The sequence below is a fragment of the Cibotium barometz genome, chromosome 15 (assembly GCF_041138505.1).
Source record: "Cibotium barometz isolate CiBa-2024 chromosome 15, ASM4113850v1, whole genome shotgun sequence".
NCBI classification, from domain to species: domain Eukaryota; kingdom Viridiplantae; phylum Streptophyta; class Polypodiopsida; order Cyatheales; family Cibotiaceae; genus Cibotium; species Cibotium barometz.
This window is the reverse complement of record NC_141060.1, coordinates 35,160,975-35,175,811: the sequence shown is the minus strand read 5'-3', so window position 1 is coordinate 35,175,811 and position 14,837 is coordinate 35,160,975. Positions and strand designations below refer to the sequence as shown.

At 45.5% G+C, this 14,837-nt stretch overlaps 1 protein-coding gene across 3 annotated transcripts in view; it reads left to right on the top strand.

Annotated features, from left to right (window-relative positions):
• The window catches only part of LOC147631229 (uncharacterized), a 48,254-nt gene extending 39,902 nt beyond the window's left edge, over positions 1-8,352 (top strand). For 2 of the 3 annotated variants that reach the window (XM_086809563.1, XM_086809564.1), the window contains 4 exons: positions 7,012-7,146; positions 7,272-7,411; positions 7,611-7,788; positions 7,894-8,352. In XM_086809563.1, coding sequence (XP_086665689.1) covers positions 7,012-7,146; positions 7,272-7,411; positions 7,611-7,788; positions 7,894-8,094 — 654 coding nt within the window. In that variant the 3' untranslated portion in view covers positions 8,095-8,352. The remainder of the gene's footprint in view (positions 1-7,011; positions 7,147-7,271; positions 7,412-7,610; positions 7,789-7,893) is intronic. The other variant, XR_015267552.1, reaches the window with a different exon arrangement.
• Positions 8,353-14,837: the final 6,485 nt, after the last annotated feature.

Sequence of the window (14,837 nt, the reverse complement as noted above, 5' to 3'; positions counted from 1 at the left end):
GGAGAAAAGGGGAGTCCAAACTATATTGAAGGGGGGGTAGGCGGTCCATGCGAAGCCCATATACTGAGAACCAAGTGGAAACTAGTTCATACCATACTCCAGAGTGGCCCTCAAGTGCTAGTTGTCTCGAGGACTCCAGGGCAAGCCTTGGGTACTTGTGGGGATCCATGTGACTGTCTGGAAGAGTGCATCCACTACCATCTGTATGGATAATTTGGTGTGGGACTGGTAGTTTGCTGCGGATCATATGGGAGAACATCATGACTTGGGGCCTCTCCAACTAGCTGCCAATTCTCATCGGATAAATTTGGTCCCAGAAGGCTGCTCCATACATCAAGGCTAGTGTGACGAGGGTGTCAAAAAGCTAGCCCTTCTTCCTGGGCTCTTGGAAATGTGCCTGGAAGCACTGCCGCTCAAGTAAGCTCAAGGCTGCATATCCCCGTGTCACTCTAGCATGTGCTGCGGGAAGCATGGTGAAGCGTGGGCCACTGAAAGTGACACCAAGGTAGACATAGGATGAGACAATCTCCACAGGATCCCCTCTATATGTGAAGCTCAATCTGGATGTGAAGGGGCGAGAGGTATTGAAGACCATTACCTTGGTTTTACCAAGGTTAACAGAGAGGTCCCACTGAGTGCAAAAGTCATGTAAGGCATACAACTGTCTCTGAAGCCCCTCGGTTGAGTCTGAGAGGAGGACGATGTCATTTGCATAAAGTAGTATGGGGATCAATATACCAGCCCCACCTAATCTGTCAATGAAGCTCGAGATCTCATCATAATAGTACTAGAGGCCGAAAAGAGTGGGTGATAGAGAGCAGCCCTGTTTCACGCCAATAGTGTTGGAAATCTCCTGTGATGTACCTCCTGGGACTCTCACTCGTCCGGTGACGGACTCATAGAGGGCGGTGATGCTCCATACCATGTCAGATGGGACTCCGATCTCTTGTAGATAGTGTAGGAGGTAGGCTCGGGGTACAGTATCAAAAGCTTTGCGGAAATCCACAAAGCAGCAATAAATCCTTTGATGTCGTGCCCTACGCTCCTCGATGATGGCACAGGGGTGGAAGATGTGGTCAAGGGTAGAATAGCTCCTCCGAAAGCCAGCTTGTCCTGAGGCTCTGCATCTGTGGCTCTCTGCAAATGAACTGAGCTTCGCCTCTAGCACTGATCCATAGGGTTTGGCCAATGTGTGGCCAATCATGATCGTCCTGTAATTATTAGGATCAAGTGGATCTCCGGCTTTGAGGATGGGGGTGATGGTGTTGGTGGACCAAGAGGGTGGAAATCCTTCACAAAGAGCTCTATTGAACATGTAGGCTAGTAGAGGCACCAGTGTATCATTGGCATGCGAGATGTACTTGGCAATGAGTCCCTGATGATCCTGGGGTCGCCCATTGTGTAGTCTATGAATGGCCTTGAGGACCATGCCCTTTGTGAAGAAGGTGGAGGTGGTGGGGGTAGGGGTAGGGGTGGCTGATGGGGGATATGATAAGAGGGAGCGTGCATATGAGTGCCATGTGTCCGGGCAGGTGATAGGTGTGGGAGGGCGATGTTCTGGGAGTTCCCTCCAAGCCTCTTTGTTATTCGGCCCTAAGAAAAGTCGGTATAACTCATCCTCTTTCCGAGCATCGAACTCCTGTTTCTTGCGTTGGGTGAGCCTTTGAGAAATCCGTTGTGCTTGGTGCTTCGTGATTTACCCAATCCGTACCTCATACTTAAGACGGGAGCGTGTTGCCCGGCATTCGTCATCATACCAATAGTTCTAGGGCATGGAACCGCAAGGTGGCTTGGCAATAGACCGTGGCGTGCAGATGAAAGAAGTGGTGGCGGATGTGTGGAGTATGGTGGTGAGTTGTGATGTGAGGGTGGGTAGGGGGACAATGATTCCACATCTTGGAGTTGGCGGTAGATGTGGTTGGAGTAAACAAGGTCAAGCTCGTGATCAAAAAGGACCTGAGTGTAATGTGAGATGGGGGTGGGTGGTGGAGGGACGAGTGGTGTGCAGGTAAGAGTGAAAGAGAGGTAGGCATGGTCAGCTTCAAAAGGGGGTGGCGGGATGGAGAAGTCAGGGAGAAGGTGTGCCAAAGCCGGAGATCCCATAAGGTAGTCCACGGTGCTAGTAACTCTTGAGTGAGGGAAGGAGGTAAGGGCACCGGGACATCTCGTTATAGATAATGAGACCATGTGCAGCTCCCAGCTCAAAGAAATATCTCCCATACACTGTGACCTCCTCACGGTCCTGTGATGATCGCTGCAGCCTTGTGTCAAAAATGTCCAGCTCCTGTAGTCTGATAGGGTCGTCTAGATCGAGTAGTGGGACCTGCTGACTTCCCGTCCTGGCGTTGAAATCCCCGAGCAGGAGGACTTCCCCCAGCTTTGAGAACTCCATGATATCCCCATATAATGGTAAGTACGGTGACTGGCCATGCTATGGCGTAAGGGGAGTGGCATGGTGCAAAATTACACACTGCAATGTGGATGACTCTGTCACTGCTAAGCTGTAGCCGCACCTAAAGATACCGTGCATCCTCGTCCTTTTGGATGATGCTGAGAATCTGTCGGAGGTGGGATCTAAAAAGGACAGCTACCCCTCCCGAGCCACGTACTCCTCTTGATGTGCAGGTCTCGCCCCAGAAAGCTGACTCCCACTCTCACTCAGCTATGTATGGTAAGCCCCTCTCAGAGCTCTGATGAGTCTTTGTATAAAAAAATGACATCCCTACCTGTGAGAATCTCGCTCAAGCCTCCTAGATTCGACTGCAACATGCCATTGCAGTTCCATACTGCTAACCTCAGGTGTTTGGTCTCATAGAACCCGTGTCCCTATTTGGGACACCGCTCAGTGATAATGACCCTACCATCTCTGTAGATAGCCCACTTGCGTGCTCTTTGGGCCTCATGAACTGTCACCATTGCCTCACGCCGGTGTGCCACCTGTGCTGGAGTGCGATCATCTCCCATGTACACTTGTGTGCCCTTGAGGGCAGCCCACCTGTCTAAGAAGGCCTGTCTACTGGTGGCATCAAGGAATCTAATGATGAGGGACCACTCTCGTGTCATATCCTTGCCTGCCCTCCATGTATCTGCAAAGGGGAAGGGGGGGGGGGGGGGGGGGGCGGCAATCCTGTCCACTCCTAGCATCTGGCAAAGCGTCATGGCATCCTCCTTGGGGGAAGTCCCTGCCTGCAGCCCCTGCACTCGCACATGGAGGGCCCTATCCTTCCTGCGTTTCTCCTCCTCGAGAGTCTCATGTATGATGCTTTATGGGGGTTTGTGCTTCTTCACCACCTCCACCCAATCTTTCTTAGTGGTCTGCAGTTCTTCCCGCAAGTTATCACTCGCAGCTTTCAACTGCTTCAAGTCAGTCCTTAGACCCTCCTGAATATTCAGTTCCCCTTCCTCCACTGTATGGTCCTTGACAAGTGAGCATATGCCTACATCCAGGACCCTTGGGGCTTTGGAGGTGCCGGCTCGTGCCCAGCTTTATGCATCTATATGGCATGGATTCATACCTTGGCACACTTAGTAATGCACTCACACATCGGGTAGGCACGTTAGGCCTTCTAGGTGAGAGTAGGGGTTACAAGGTGCCGTGTGCCTTGGGGCATGCTCTCCCCACCTTGACAGCAAAGTCCTCATGCGGAAATGAGACCAATAGGAGGAGAACAGTCGAAACGGTGAAGCCGCGAGACGAGACAGTGATCGGCGCCGTGCTGATGGGCCAACAGGGTCATGGAACTGAGATGGAGTGAATGACCCATGCCTACCTTGGCCATGGAGCCGGGCCGGGGAGACATGAGACGGGTGTGACCCGACAAGGCAAAACAGGCAATGATGCGCTCGACAGTCCGATTGAACCAAGATGCATGGTGAGGTGGGTCGCCTTGCAACTCGATATCCAGGAGCCACGTTTTGGGCCCGTGACACCAGAGTAGAGTTCTTTGGGAAGCCCACAAGGGGGTATGATGCTAGGATGTGTGGAAATGGGTAAAACGTCAGAAAAAATGGCAAAAACAGTGACTTGAGCAGGACTATGCAATGACCATCAAGCAAACAGCACGGAAGTAGCGGACAAGAGAAAAACACATTTTTTAGCATCGAGATGAAGGAATTTGTCTGTGATTACATTTACCTATCACGAGTGTGTGGACGTAGGGTATAGGACGGTGTGCTTTGTTGGGCCTGCCGAGGACGTTGGTTGCAAATATAGAAGCTTGAATAACAAGGCAGCTCTGAACGATGGCCCAAACGACAGAATTTGTGGACAGTTTACATATGAAAAAATGATTAGTTTCTTGAGTAGAATGCAACTTTGTAGTTTGTTTCGTGAAAATCGAAATTTGATCAGTAAGCTGTTTGGCAAGTGGAGGGATGGTTTGAATACAAGGGGAGGTATCAGGGTGAGAGTCCAATTGAGCTGCTGTCAAGTGCCATTTAAAGGCCTAATTTACACACGAGCTGAATCAGAAAAACATGGAACTTGATCCTGGTGGGGTTGACAATGCTTCAAATAAGGAGAACAATGGGCTCATGACCTCACATGAAGAAGTCACCATGGAAGTTGATGCATTGAAGCAAATGGCAAAGGCATGCAATGAAGATAAACTGGCACGTCACATATTGGAAGCACCCGACTTCGTGGTTGCAGTCGGGGAGGTGTCCTGAGGTGACTACAAAGCTTTAAGACCGTCCGCCGCGATATATGGTAGGGGTTGTCATTTGACAGAGGAACCAGAAAGCATGTGAAGCTCGCCAAACGGCATGATCTAGGAGGCAAATCTTTTGAAGACATGAATAGAGATAGAACTCAAGGGAATGTGGATATTTTAAATGCATGAGCATATGGGAATTGAGAAAGAATCAGCATGATGTGAAGACGCCGGATGGCAATGTAAGTGCCAAGGAGAAATGGTGTGGGAAGCCAGATTGACTTGAAGCATGTAATAAGCCAAAATGAAGAGGCTGTGAAGCTACAAGGATGTAGAAGAATAGAATTGAAAGTGTACCGTAGAGCGGAGAAGACTTGTTCTTGTGAAGATGCAAGGAAGAAGTTTGCATGTGCCAGGTGACACCGGTTTAAGGCAGCGTGAGGGGTGCAGAATATACTTATTTGGGAAGAAACGGCATGTAGATGAAACCTACAAGGTCGATCAAAGGTGGAAAGTTAAGATAGAATGCATAACAGAAAACATAGAAGCAGACAAATGGGGCTAGGGCGCTAATTCTAAGAAACATGATGCGCTGGTGTGGGACCGTTGTGTTGGGCGTGGTGAAGAGTCGGAGTGGGGCAACTATAAACTCGTGCTGCACTAGTGGATAATAGACAAAGGAAGAGAACAGAAAATTGGCAGGGAAATGAAAGAAACTTATCGACGGGTCGGGGAGCAAGGCGAGTTTCAAACTCTTGCTACCATTGTGTGTTGAGGAGGGAGAGTCCTGGATAGGTTGACAGTCAGCAAGTAAGGCTGGCAAAGAGAGCAGCCAGGAGGGGATGTAGCCCCCGTTCTATCTAGAAGTTCAAGGGGCCGGGTCAATGAAGCGCGAGCCAACAAGGGTTTTCTTAGGGGAACACATTAGGCCGTGGAGACCACCGATGCAAGGGGCACGTGAGCCTATCCAAATAATGTCGAACTATTTGTTCTAGGGTTCTATCCGCCGCTTGTCCGCCGCTTGAAGCTCATTGACTCAATAGTAATTAACAGCCGTGGGAATTACATCAGACTTGGAAGATAAGGAGGCTCAATCTACAAAATTGTGCAAATCTTCTTGCAAGATACTAGAGGTACATGTAGGTGTCGAAACAATCAAATCAGGGCATTATTCCTCATCTTTATTTATAACCTTTTCTTGAGATCCACATGCTAATACGTGACGATCCACTACACTAGAAGTTACTGGGGTAAAATCTCTTTCCCTTTCCGATGTGACGCATTACATTAAAATAGTCATCTCCCAAAGGGGCATGCATTATAGCATGTACGTTCCTGAAAGAACTGGCTACTCATAGAGTACCAATGTGAGCAGGTCCTGCATACATCCAATAAGCTAATTTCATTAATTGATTTTAATATCAGAATCCAAAGCCAAAGCACAAGGTTGGAACAATGCCACTGGGAAAAAAGGCTAGTGAGCTAAATATCCAAAACCATTTTGCAATACAGGTTGGAACAACCCAAGAGGCCGAATCAACAGAGGCCTATTCTTATGGGGTAAAAATCCTAAGCAATCAAGTGAAGCTTGAGGTGTGCACACATACAACCCATGCCGCCAAACAAAGGAAAGGCGTGTCTGGTTGTCAAACCCAAAACCCAAGACAAGCAGGTGGAGTTTCCAGAACCTCAAACCAAATCTGGAATCAAGCTGAACCGCTTGATGTGACCCGAAGATTGATGAAGGGAGTGATCAACCTAGCATGGATCAGAGGTGAAGTCAGGAAAGGACTGTGGGAAGACATGTGCTACATCAAGTCAGTAAGGGCTTAAGATGGCACCGAACAAGTCATGTGCTACATCAGGTCAAAAAGGATCACTGAGGCATCATGAAGTCAATGGCACTTGGGGAAGTAGGTGTAACACTGGACATCATGCAGGTGGACCAAGAGGTCACTTGACCAAAGTTCAAGAAGTCTAAAGACGCAAACAACTTGAAGTGCAGGTGGCAATGTACCATGGTTGGGAAGATGCGCATGGCAGGTGTACTCTATCAAAGTCTAAGGAACAACTTGGACACAGCTTGTTGTGTGAACTGCTTATATGATGATCTGCTAAAGAGGGGGTGGGCAAACACATACAAAGCGGCAGTATACCTTATGTCCAGCCTCCTGGATTGGGAGGTGCAAGTGTGAAATGTGGATAACTAAGTGTTCTGCTCTTTGTAACCCTTTCAGTCAAAATTCATTATTATTATTATTTTCATTTAAGTTGTGTCTTGCAGTTGTCCAAAAATTAATTGCAGTTCTAATGAGACGAATGCTCCGATTGCTTACATACTTTGTTGTGCTGGCTGAAGATTGAAGAGGTGGTTCTCTCTGGGCTTCCACGACTTTTGAAGGGTCTAGAGAAAATAGGGCTTCCAAGCGTGACTGATCGAGTTTTGGTTGAGCTTGGCCGCTTTTGCCCAAAACTAAAGGAAATTCATTTTGAGGTATTTTTCATATTTTAAGTTTGTAATCTCCACAGCGTAACAGTTATTGATTGATTCACAATGTTATTTCTTTTTTCGAAGCTGTAATCATCCTGACACATTAGTGGGAACATGCACTTTAACAGGGTCATGCATCGGCAAGTGGTGTAATACAGAGTCAGAGTAGAGTAACAGATAGAGGAGTTATAGCCCTTGCAGAAGGGTGTCCTAATTTGCAGGTGATTAGCCTGGCCGGCTGTACTGCTGTTTCTGTTGCTTCTCTCCGGTATGTGGGTGCCCTTTGTTGTGGGGTTTGAATCTTTTCTTAATGTTTTTCTACTTCAAATTTAGGATAAGCAAAAGGAGATTGTGATGATAAGGCTCATATTCAAGATGATTTAGCTGACCTCTTGGTGGTTTTACAATTTTTAAATTTGTCATGGTGACACAGAACCCAAAAAGGTGATTTGTGGGTTGATGTGCAGGGCACTTGCATTCCATTGTAGATGTCTGAAGGCTCTACTACTTCCAGGATGTATCAAAATAAATGACAGTGCAATTGCAGCCGTTTGGCCTCGTTTTTGCAAGTCCCTGCTCATTGTGGATCTCACTGGCTGCAAGATCACATCTAAGACCGCCAAACTGTTTTGTCAGCTGGCACAGGTTCTGACTTAAAACTAATTAAGATGTTTTCTTACAAGCTTCTGGGGATGGATGAAATGAAGTAGATTTGACTTGAGCCCACATTTTGATGATTTTGAATGACAGATGCATGGGACAAGCCTGGTTGTCTTGGTGATTGCGCGCTCTTTGTGCAAGTTGGCCAAACCGGAACTTTCTGAGCTTACAAAAGGGCTACCTTCTTTACGAGTTTTAAGTGGTATGTCTGGTCTTCCATGGGATGGATTTTTTGGCTCTCATTCCATTGATGAAATGATACCACGACTTGACTTCATCAAGGATAGCTAGCTTATTGTAAAGCCCTCTTAAAAAGGCCCCAAGGTGAATTTAACCATCTATACTTCACCTTGAGGTCCATCACATGCAAGAATCAAATCTCGTGATTCCTTTTTATTTAGGTGGAATCCCAAAGATTTCATTCTGTATTTCCTAGTGGACTATTATCTAAACCAAAACTAGTATATATATGGATGCAAGCTCGCATGTGTCTTCAATAATAGTGTTCTGTAATACACGCACATTTAGCTGTGTATTACATTTCTAACTTTCTCAAGCTACCAAAACGACTAGTGTGTCAAAAAAGGGGGCATACCACATGTACCAATACTTGCTGTGCCATCCTCACCCTGGATAGGGCATATCATTTCAAAGCATACCAAAAGCCTACAGGAAAATGCTTTTAGCTGACCAAAGACAGTTGCTAATTAGTCCCCAAATTTGCCCTGCACATGACAACCAAGATGCTATATGCCAAATTGTACAAGAACGGCAGGTGCAAAAACACAAAACTACTACAATATTGGCAAAGCATAGTTGTTTAAACACAGTTCTTTTCTAAAAGGCACTACAACAAGGATTCACGTTTTTCTGAGGCTTTATTTCACCAGGCTGGATTTGGAATCTGAACAGAAAATCAATCAGCTGGTAATCAACGCAACATCAATTGTACTTTACTTCTCAATTGTACTCTCGAGTGCTTAGAAGTCTCATTTTCCACTGTCCTTAATCTCCAGCCCAGGGTGGGTGGGTTGTAAGACTACCCAGCTGTGTTAATCTGGTAGCCAAGCTAGGGACTGAGCTGTCATCTGTAAACTAAAAATCTGACAAAAATTGGGATTCTTTGAATGTACTGTATCCTCTGGAAACTCCGTATGCAATGCTGAGTTTTTTTCTGGTTTGACTTCACGAGTACGTACATTCAAAGCCAGATTGAAAAAGTCAGCTCATTAAGTCACTAAGAAGGAAAAGGAGCTCTAGATCGAATAAAGCCTCTCTATCACGAGTGTAATCTTTTCGTAAAGATTGATGTATAGGGTTTGAATCAACCCTTGTGGCATGTTTTTCAGTACCCTCTTGCATTTTTTTAAAAAAAAAAGAAAAGAAAAAAGATCAATGTTTGGTAGCCCAATCAATTGTAGTTGGCATGCTTGTTCTTGGTTAAAAGTTGAGATCTTTTGTATGTATTGAATGCTTTGAATCTATGTTTGCGGATACAATGTTAGATGCTTGGGGATTGCTTCACATAATGTCGACTAAATGCATCAGGTGTTCAACCCCCATGTTATGTCATGATGTTTATGTAAACATAAAAAAATAATGTTCGTATGATACCAAGCCCTTCTCACTTGACCTCTCTATGTCCTTTGAATGGTTTTGAATGTTTTTGAAGCTGTGTTCGAGGATACAATGTTGGATATCTCAAGATGATGTGGACTCTATGGTTCAGGTGTTCAACCCCCATGATATGTCATCGTGTTTATTTAAGCCCACAAAAGAGATGCTCATTTGATACAAAGTCCTTTTGAGTTGGTCTCTCTCCATTCTTTGATGGAATATTGAATGCTTTTGAAGCTTTGTTCATGGATACAATGTTAGAAGCTTTTTGAAGGTGCACATACGCAAGAGAAGTTGAAGTTCACTATGGTGAGTCAACCATAATAGAAGTGTGATGTTGCAAACCAGAGATCTAGTGAATATTGCATGTACTTAAAGACAAATAGAAATAGTTAATTAATAATGAAGAATATTAGAATGTGTGTTGTTGCATAAAACTTTCAGTAATATTGCTAAGCACCTAATATAGGGATGATGTTGAAGTGGCCAAGAAAGGGTCTTGAGAGGTTTAAATGGTTGCACAAGATTTTTTCCCTTGGAAAAGAGACTTCTATTAAGTATGAGAAATATAAACAAGGGAGATTTCAAACCAAACAAGGGGGAAATCTCAACGAGTCAGGTGCCTTATGCTACCAACAAGGTCCCAGTGGAAAAGATGCCATAATCCCACTCATAAACTTACCATGCTAAATGGTAGGCTCGAGTTTTCACTTGGTTCTTAAGATATGGGCTCCGCATCGGCTGCCTCCCATTCATTCAATACAGTTTGGACTCCCCTTTTCTCCAGCTCTCTCATGAGGACACCAATCCGGTTATCCAATTATATCTTCTCAGCCTCTACACTCATTGCACATGAATCACACCTTCGAAGCTTCCACCGATTTATGCACTTCTATAGAGATCACTTCGGTAGGCTCATTGAGGATGGGTTCATCTAGTAATTGAGCTACATGATTGCTCACATGTTGCATGCAACACGGAATGCAAATGGCCACATACAAGTTTCATCCCACTACCTCACAATTGGATCAAGGAGAGTTGAGCATGTCTTCACAGCAGATAGCTCATACAAAGACCCAATGAGGAGGGGATCTCCCATTTAGGCCACCTAGAGGTTGAGACATTTGTTTTACATATGTCACTACCCAGTATACTCTGAGATGCGTGGGAGGTTTAACTATGTGCTCCATGAGGAATTTGGCCCACTTTTTGGACCAGTATTACCTAGGGCTCTTCTTGCTCGAGCTTTGCAGACACAAGGACATTCTTGAGAAGGCTTAGGTCCCAACCACCCCTCCCCCTCCCTCGATAGCCAACCATCACCAACTTCTTCTGGACCCAAGAGGAACACTCACACAGGTTCACCAATGGCAAAGCGCCTTACAGTAGGTCGGGCAAGTGAAACCATGTTAACCAATGGAGTGGTTAATATTCCCCCTTTCTAATGTTGATAGCGTGTTTGTGTCACCTAAGTTAGGGGTGAAGCTACTGTCAAGAAGTGGATGGTCCAAGATACGTCACCGAGGTTCAATGATATAGTTCAAGATTGATCTGCAACCAAATATAGGGCAAAGTGGTAGGAAGCTTCGGGTAGCCTTGACGACAAGCAACTTGTCGATGCAATGTGGAAAGTGATAGGCAATGTAGAGGTTTTTTTTTTTCCAGACCCACTTGATTGTAGCAGTGGCGTGGATCCTTTATCATGAGGTAGTTGGTAGAAGTGACCCGCACCTTGTGATTGGTAGAATGAGTGCCAGGACTTTCATGTAATGATTTGCGTGGGTAGATGATGGTCTAAATCTTCATGGCACAACATGAGCGTATGTCTCAATCTTACAATTTGATGCAGAGAGATGAGGTCAGCTAGAGCAAGTTTGTGTTGTGAACTAAAGCATAGGATATATGGATGAAAGCTAATTGGAGGTACTTGCAAGGTCGAGGGTTCTCTAGGCGTTGGGTTATACAATGGGCCAAGTTTACGCTTGCTATGGTCCCTTCATCTAGAAATATACCTGGATGGTTAGCAGTGATGAGGTTATTTGAGGGTGCGTGTGGGTGTGTCATGAGATGGGAGAAGTGAAAAATTTGTGATGCCGGCAGTGAAATATGCAGATGATGTGTATCGGCAATGGGTGGAAGGTTTGCTTATGTGTACACTTCTCTAATAGAAAGACTTCTCCAACTCAACTGCTTTCTTTGACATTTACGTGACATCTCGTTCCATGGGGAGTCTAGATCATTAGATTGTTGGAGGCATGGTGGCAAACTTGTGCATGGCTTTGCTCATAGCCACAATGGAGTTGAGCGGTCTTGGTGGCTCGAGGGGTTTGGCGTTGTCGAGCACTTGGGATAGAGGTAGAGGTAGTGTGGATCAATTGGGTGGTGTGATCGAAGAAGAGGCCATGGAAGATCTTACAAAGTTGAGAACGATCCAAGTGATGGGTCGTACCATGGGTCAGGCTAGCACTTGCCATGGTCCCTCCAACCAAGAATGTACCTGGGTGGCTATTGATGATGAGGCTCAACATAGGTTCGTGAAAAAACAGTGCCTATATGTCTTACATGTAGAGCTAGTGGTTATTGCAAGTGATGTATCATGGGCATTGGGCAATAGAAGATTCTTCGATACGTATTTGTTTGTTTTCTTCGGCTCTTACACATGGTTTGAGAGAGGGAATTGGGGGTTGATGTGTAATGAGGTTGGCAGATAAGGCATGTTAGAATGAGATTGGGTTTCCACAAGAATGCAAGTATTTGAGACACCCAAGTTGGTTGAAACATTGGTAGACAACGCACTATGGGTAGCGTGCCGACCATGACGAATGGATCTGAGTGCTTCTTGAGCCTCCTTTTGAGGGGTGGCTATTTGGCACACTTGTTTGAAGCATGGCAAAAGCAATGGAAAGAAAGGAAGCATTATTGTGTGTCCACGGCTTGGGGGTGAAATTTTGGATTGTGGAACACTACCAACCTTTGAATAGGTGGTATTGCGTTGACCGTGGTTGGTTGAATCATTGGTATGATTGACAAGCTCCGTTTGGGTGCATGGATCCGACGGCTCCATGGACTGCAATTGGGATACCCATTTGATTAGACAAGATGAAGGATTCTTGGGTGGATATCTTCACAAAGTCCAAGCATGACATGCGCGAATGGAAGACTAGTAGCCCTTGTGAGTGTGCAAATGCTAAAATTGTGAGTCATGGATGCGAAGAGAGCTGGGCTGAGCAAAGACGAGACTCAATGAAGAAGATGAGACAAGGCAACTAGATCAAAGGCAAGCTTGCAAAGTGTTGGCATGGGGCATGTATGTAGGGTGCACGAATGGGATCTGGTGTTGAAGTGCCTTGATAAGGTGCAGTTGAGACCATGGGGGGTGATCGACGGAAGGCATGGGTGCGTGGTTGTGTCAAATGGACCACAAGGAAAAAGGAACAGTTTGAGCCTGTGTTCCCAAGTGTCGGTGGCAAAAGGATGTTGCGTCGTTTGCCATGAGGTGTGCACAAAGGTTCCTTGTGCGCAATGGATTAAGTGCTTAGGTTTTCGTAAGTGCACAGTCATTATGTGGGTAGTGTCGTGTTATTGTGAGGTGTATGTGTGCAATGGTGTGGGGATTACGTGGTCGGAAAGGTTCGTTGTGCGCAATGGATTAAGTGCTTAGGTTTTGGCAAGTGTACAATCATTATGTGGATAGTGCCATGTTATTGTGAGGTGCATGTGTGTAGTGGTGTGGGGAGTACGTGATCGGAAAGGGTTTTGGACTGTCCGAGAAGAGACTTCTGGACTTTCATGGAGGGTACTTGCAAACAAACCTAGTTGAACCAACTCTACCTTCCATGGAAAGCACTCTACTTACTTAGTGGGGAGCCAAAATAAGCAGTAGAAGGAGGGTGAAGTGGTTTCCTGCACTTAGCAGTTTGTTGAGAAGGGGGGGGGTATTAGCATTGCATTGATCGTCGCTTGTTGCCGCAATACCGATGGTGGCCGCATGAGGTCTTCTCCTCACTAGTACCTTCTTGTCGGCAGTGGCGGTTTCGCCTTGTTGCTAGTGTTGGTGTACCAATGGGGTGGTGTGTAGTGGTTCCGGCTTTGGTGTGGTCGTCGTGGATGTGGTGGAACTTGTTGGAGAGGCAGAGGGAGAGGTTGAAGAGGCCAGGTTCGTGTGGTTGTAGCTATGTGTTGTGCTCGGTCATACACACACTCCCCTCACAAGTCACAAGTCTCTAACACAGACTCTTGATACTTGTGCTTGGTCATACACACACTCCCCTCACAAGTCACAAGTCATGCCTTCTCTGAAGGGTGAGAGTTTGTGGTACCCGCTAAAACTCTTGAAAGACCCAAGAAAAGAATCATTCACTACGGTTGGTTGTTCTTCAAGCAAGGAGTGGTGGGCACTTTCGAGTATCTTTAGTCAAACCCCGGCTCCCATCCCTAGCCATTTAGTTTTTTTAACACGCCATATGGCCCTGAGACGCCATAGCCACATGCATAGCGAAACCCTGTTTGCTTTTGCTAAACAGCCCATGATCAGCTTGAATAAAACACTTGGGTTGCCAGGAGGTGGGCACGAAGAGGGAATGAATACGCAAATTTCAAGTGCAACATCCACCACAATTTTGTATAATATATGAGGAGCTGCGACCATGGTAGGAGAGTTTAGTAATGGGGAGGGGAGGGGGGGGGGGGGGGGGGGGGGTCTCTTCTTCTTTTGTGTTTTTTTTTTGGGGGGGGGGGGGTTAATTAATTAATTAATTAGGGATTTTTAAATAATAAAGAAAAAAGAAAAAAAATGATATTTTTGAATTTCAATTTTAATTGTTCAATTGGAAAACATAAAGAAGAAATGAGAAATAATGGGGTTAATACTTAATTAATTAAATAAATCTTTTTAGAAAAATTGGAAGAAAAAAGAATAAGCAAGAGCGGTCCTTTTTTTAATGAAATAATAAAGAAAAGAAATAAAATAAAAGGCAAAAGGGGCGTCCCTCTGTTGTTGTTTTTTAAAAATAGAATAAATGGTGAAACAAAAACAGAAACAAATTGTGTGTCGAAAATGTGCTACATGCATGGATGGAAATAAGTTAAGAACTTGACTCAATGAACGAAGATGGACTAAGCAACAACTTGAGTCAATGAATGAAGCTGAGACAAGACAACAGAACCAAGGGCAACCAAGCATCGATATTGCGTGCACAAATGGGATCCGATATCGAATGTGTGGTTTAGACCGTTGCGTACGATTGACAGAAGTGATGAGTGCATGAATGGGTGTCGGATGGCCCACAAGGTAGGGGATGGACCACAAGGTAGGGAGGACTATCTAGCCCTATGTGCTTATGTGCCAATGGCAAAAGGATGTGAGCGAAAAGGATTGATTGCAAACTGAAAACTTGCAAGGGTAAGTGGAAGCTCAT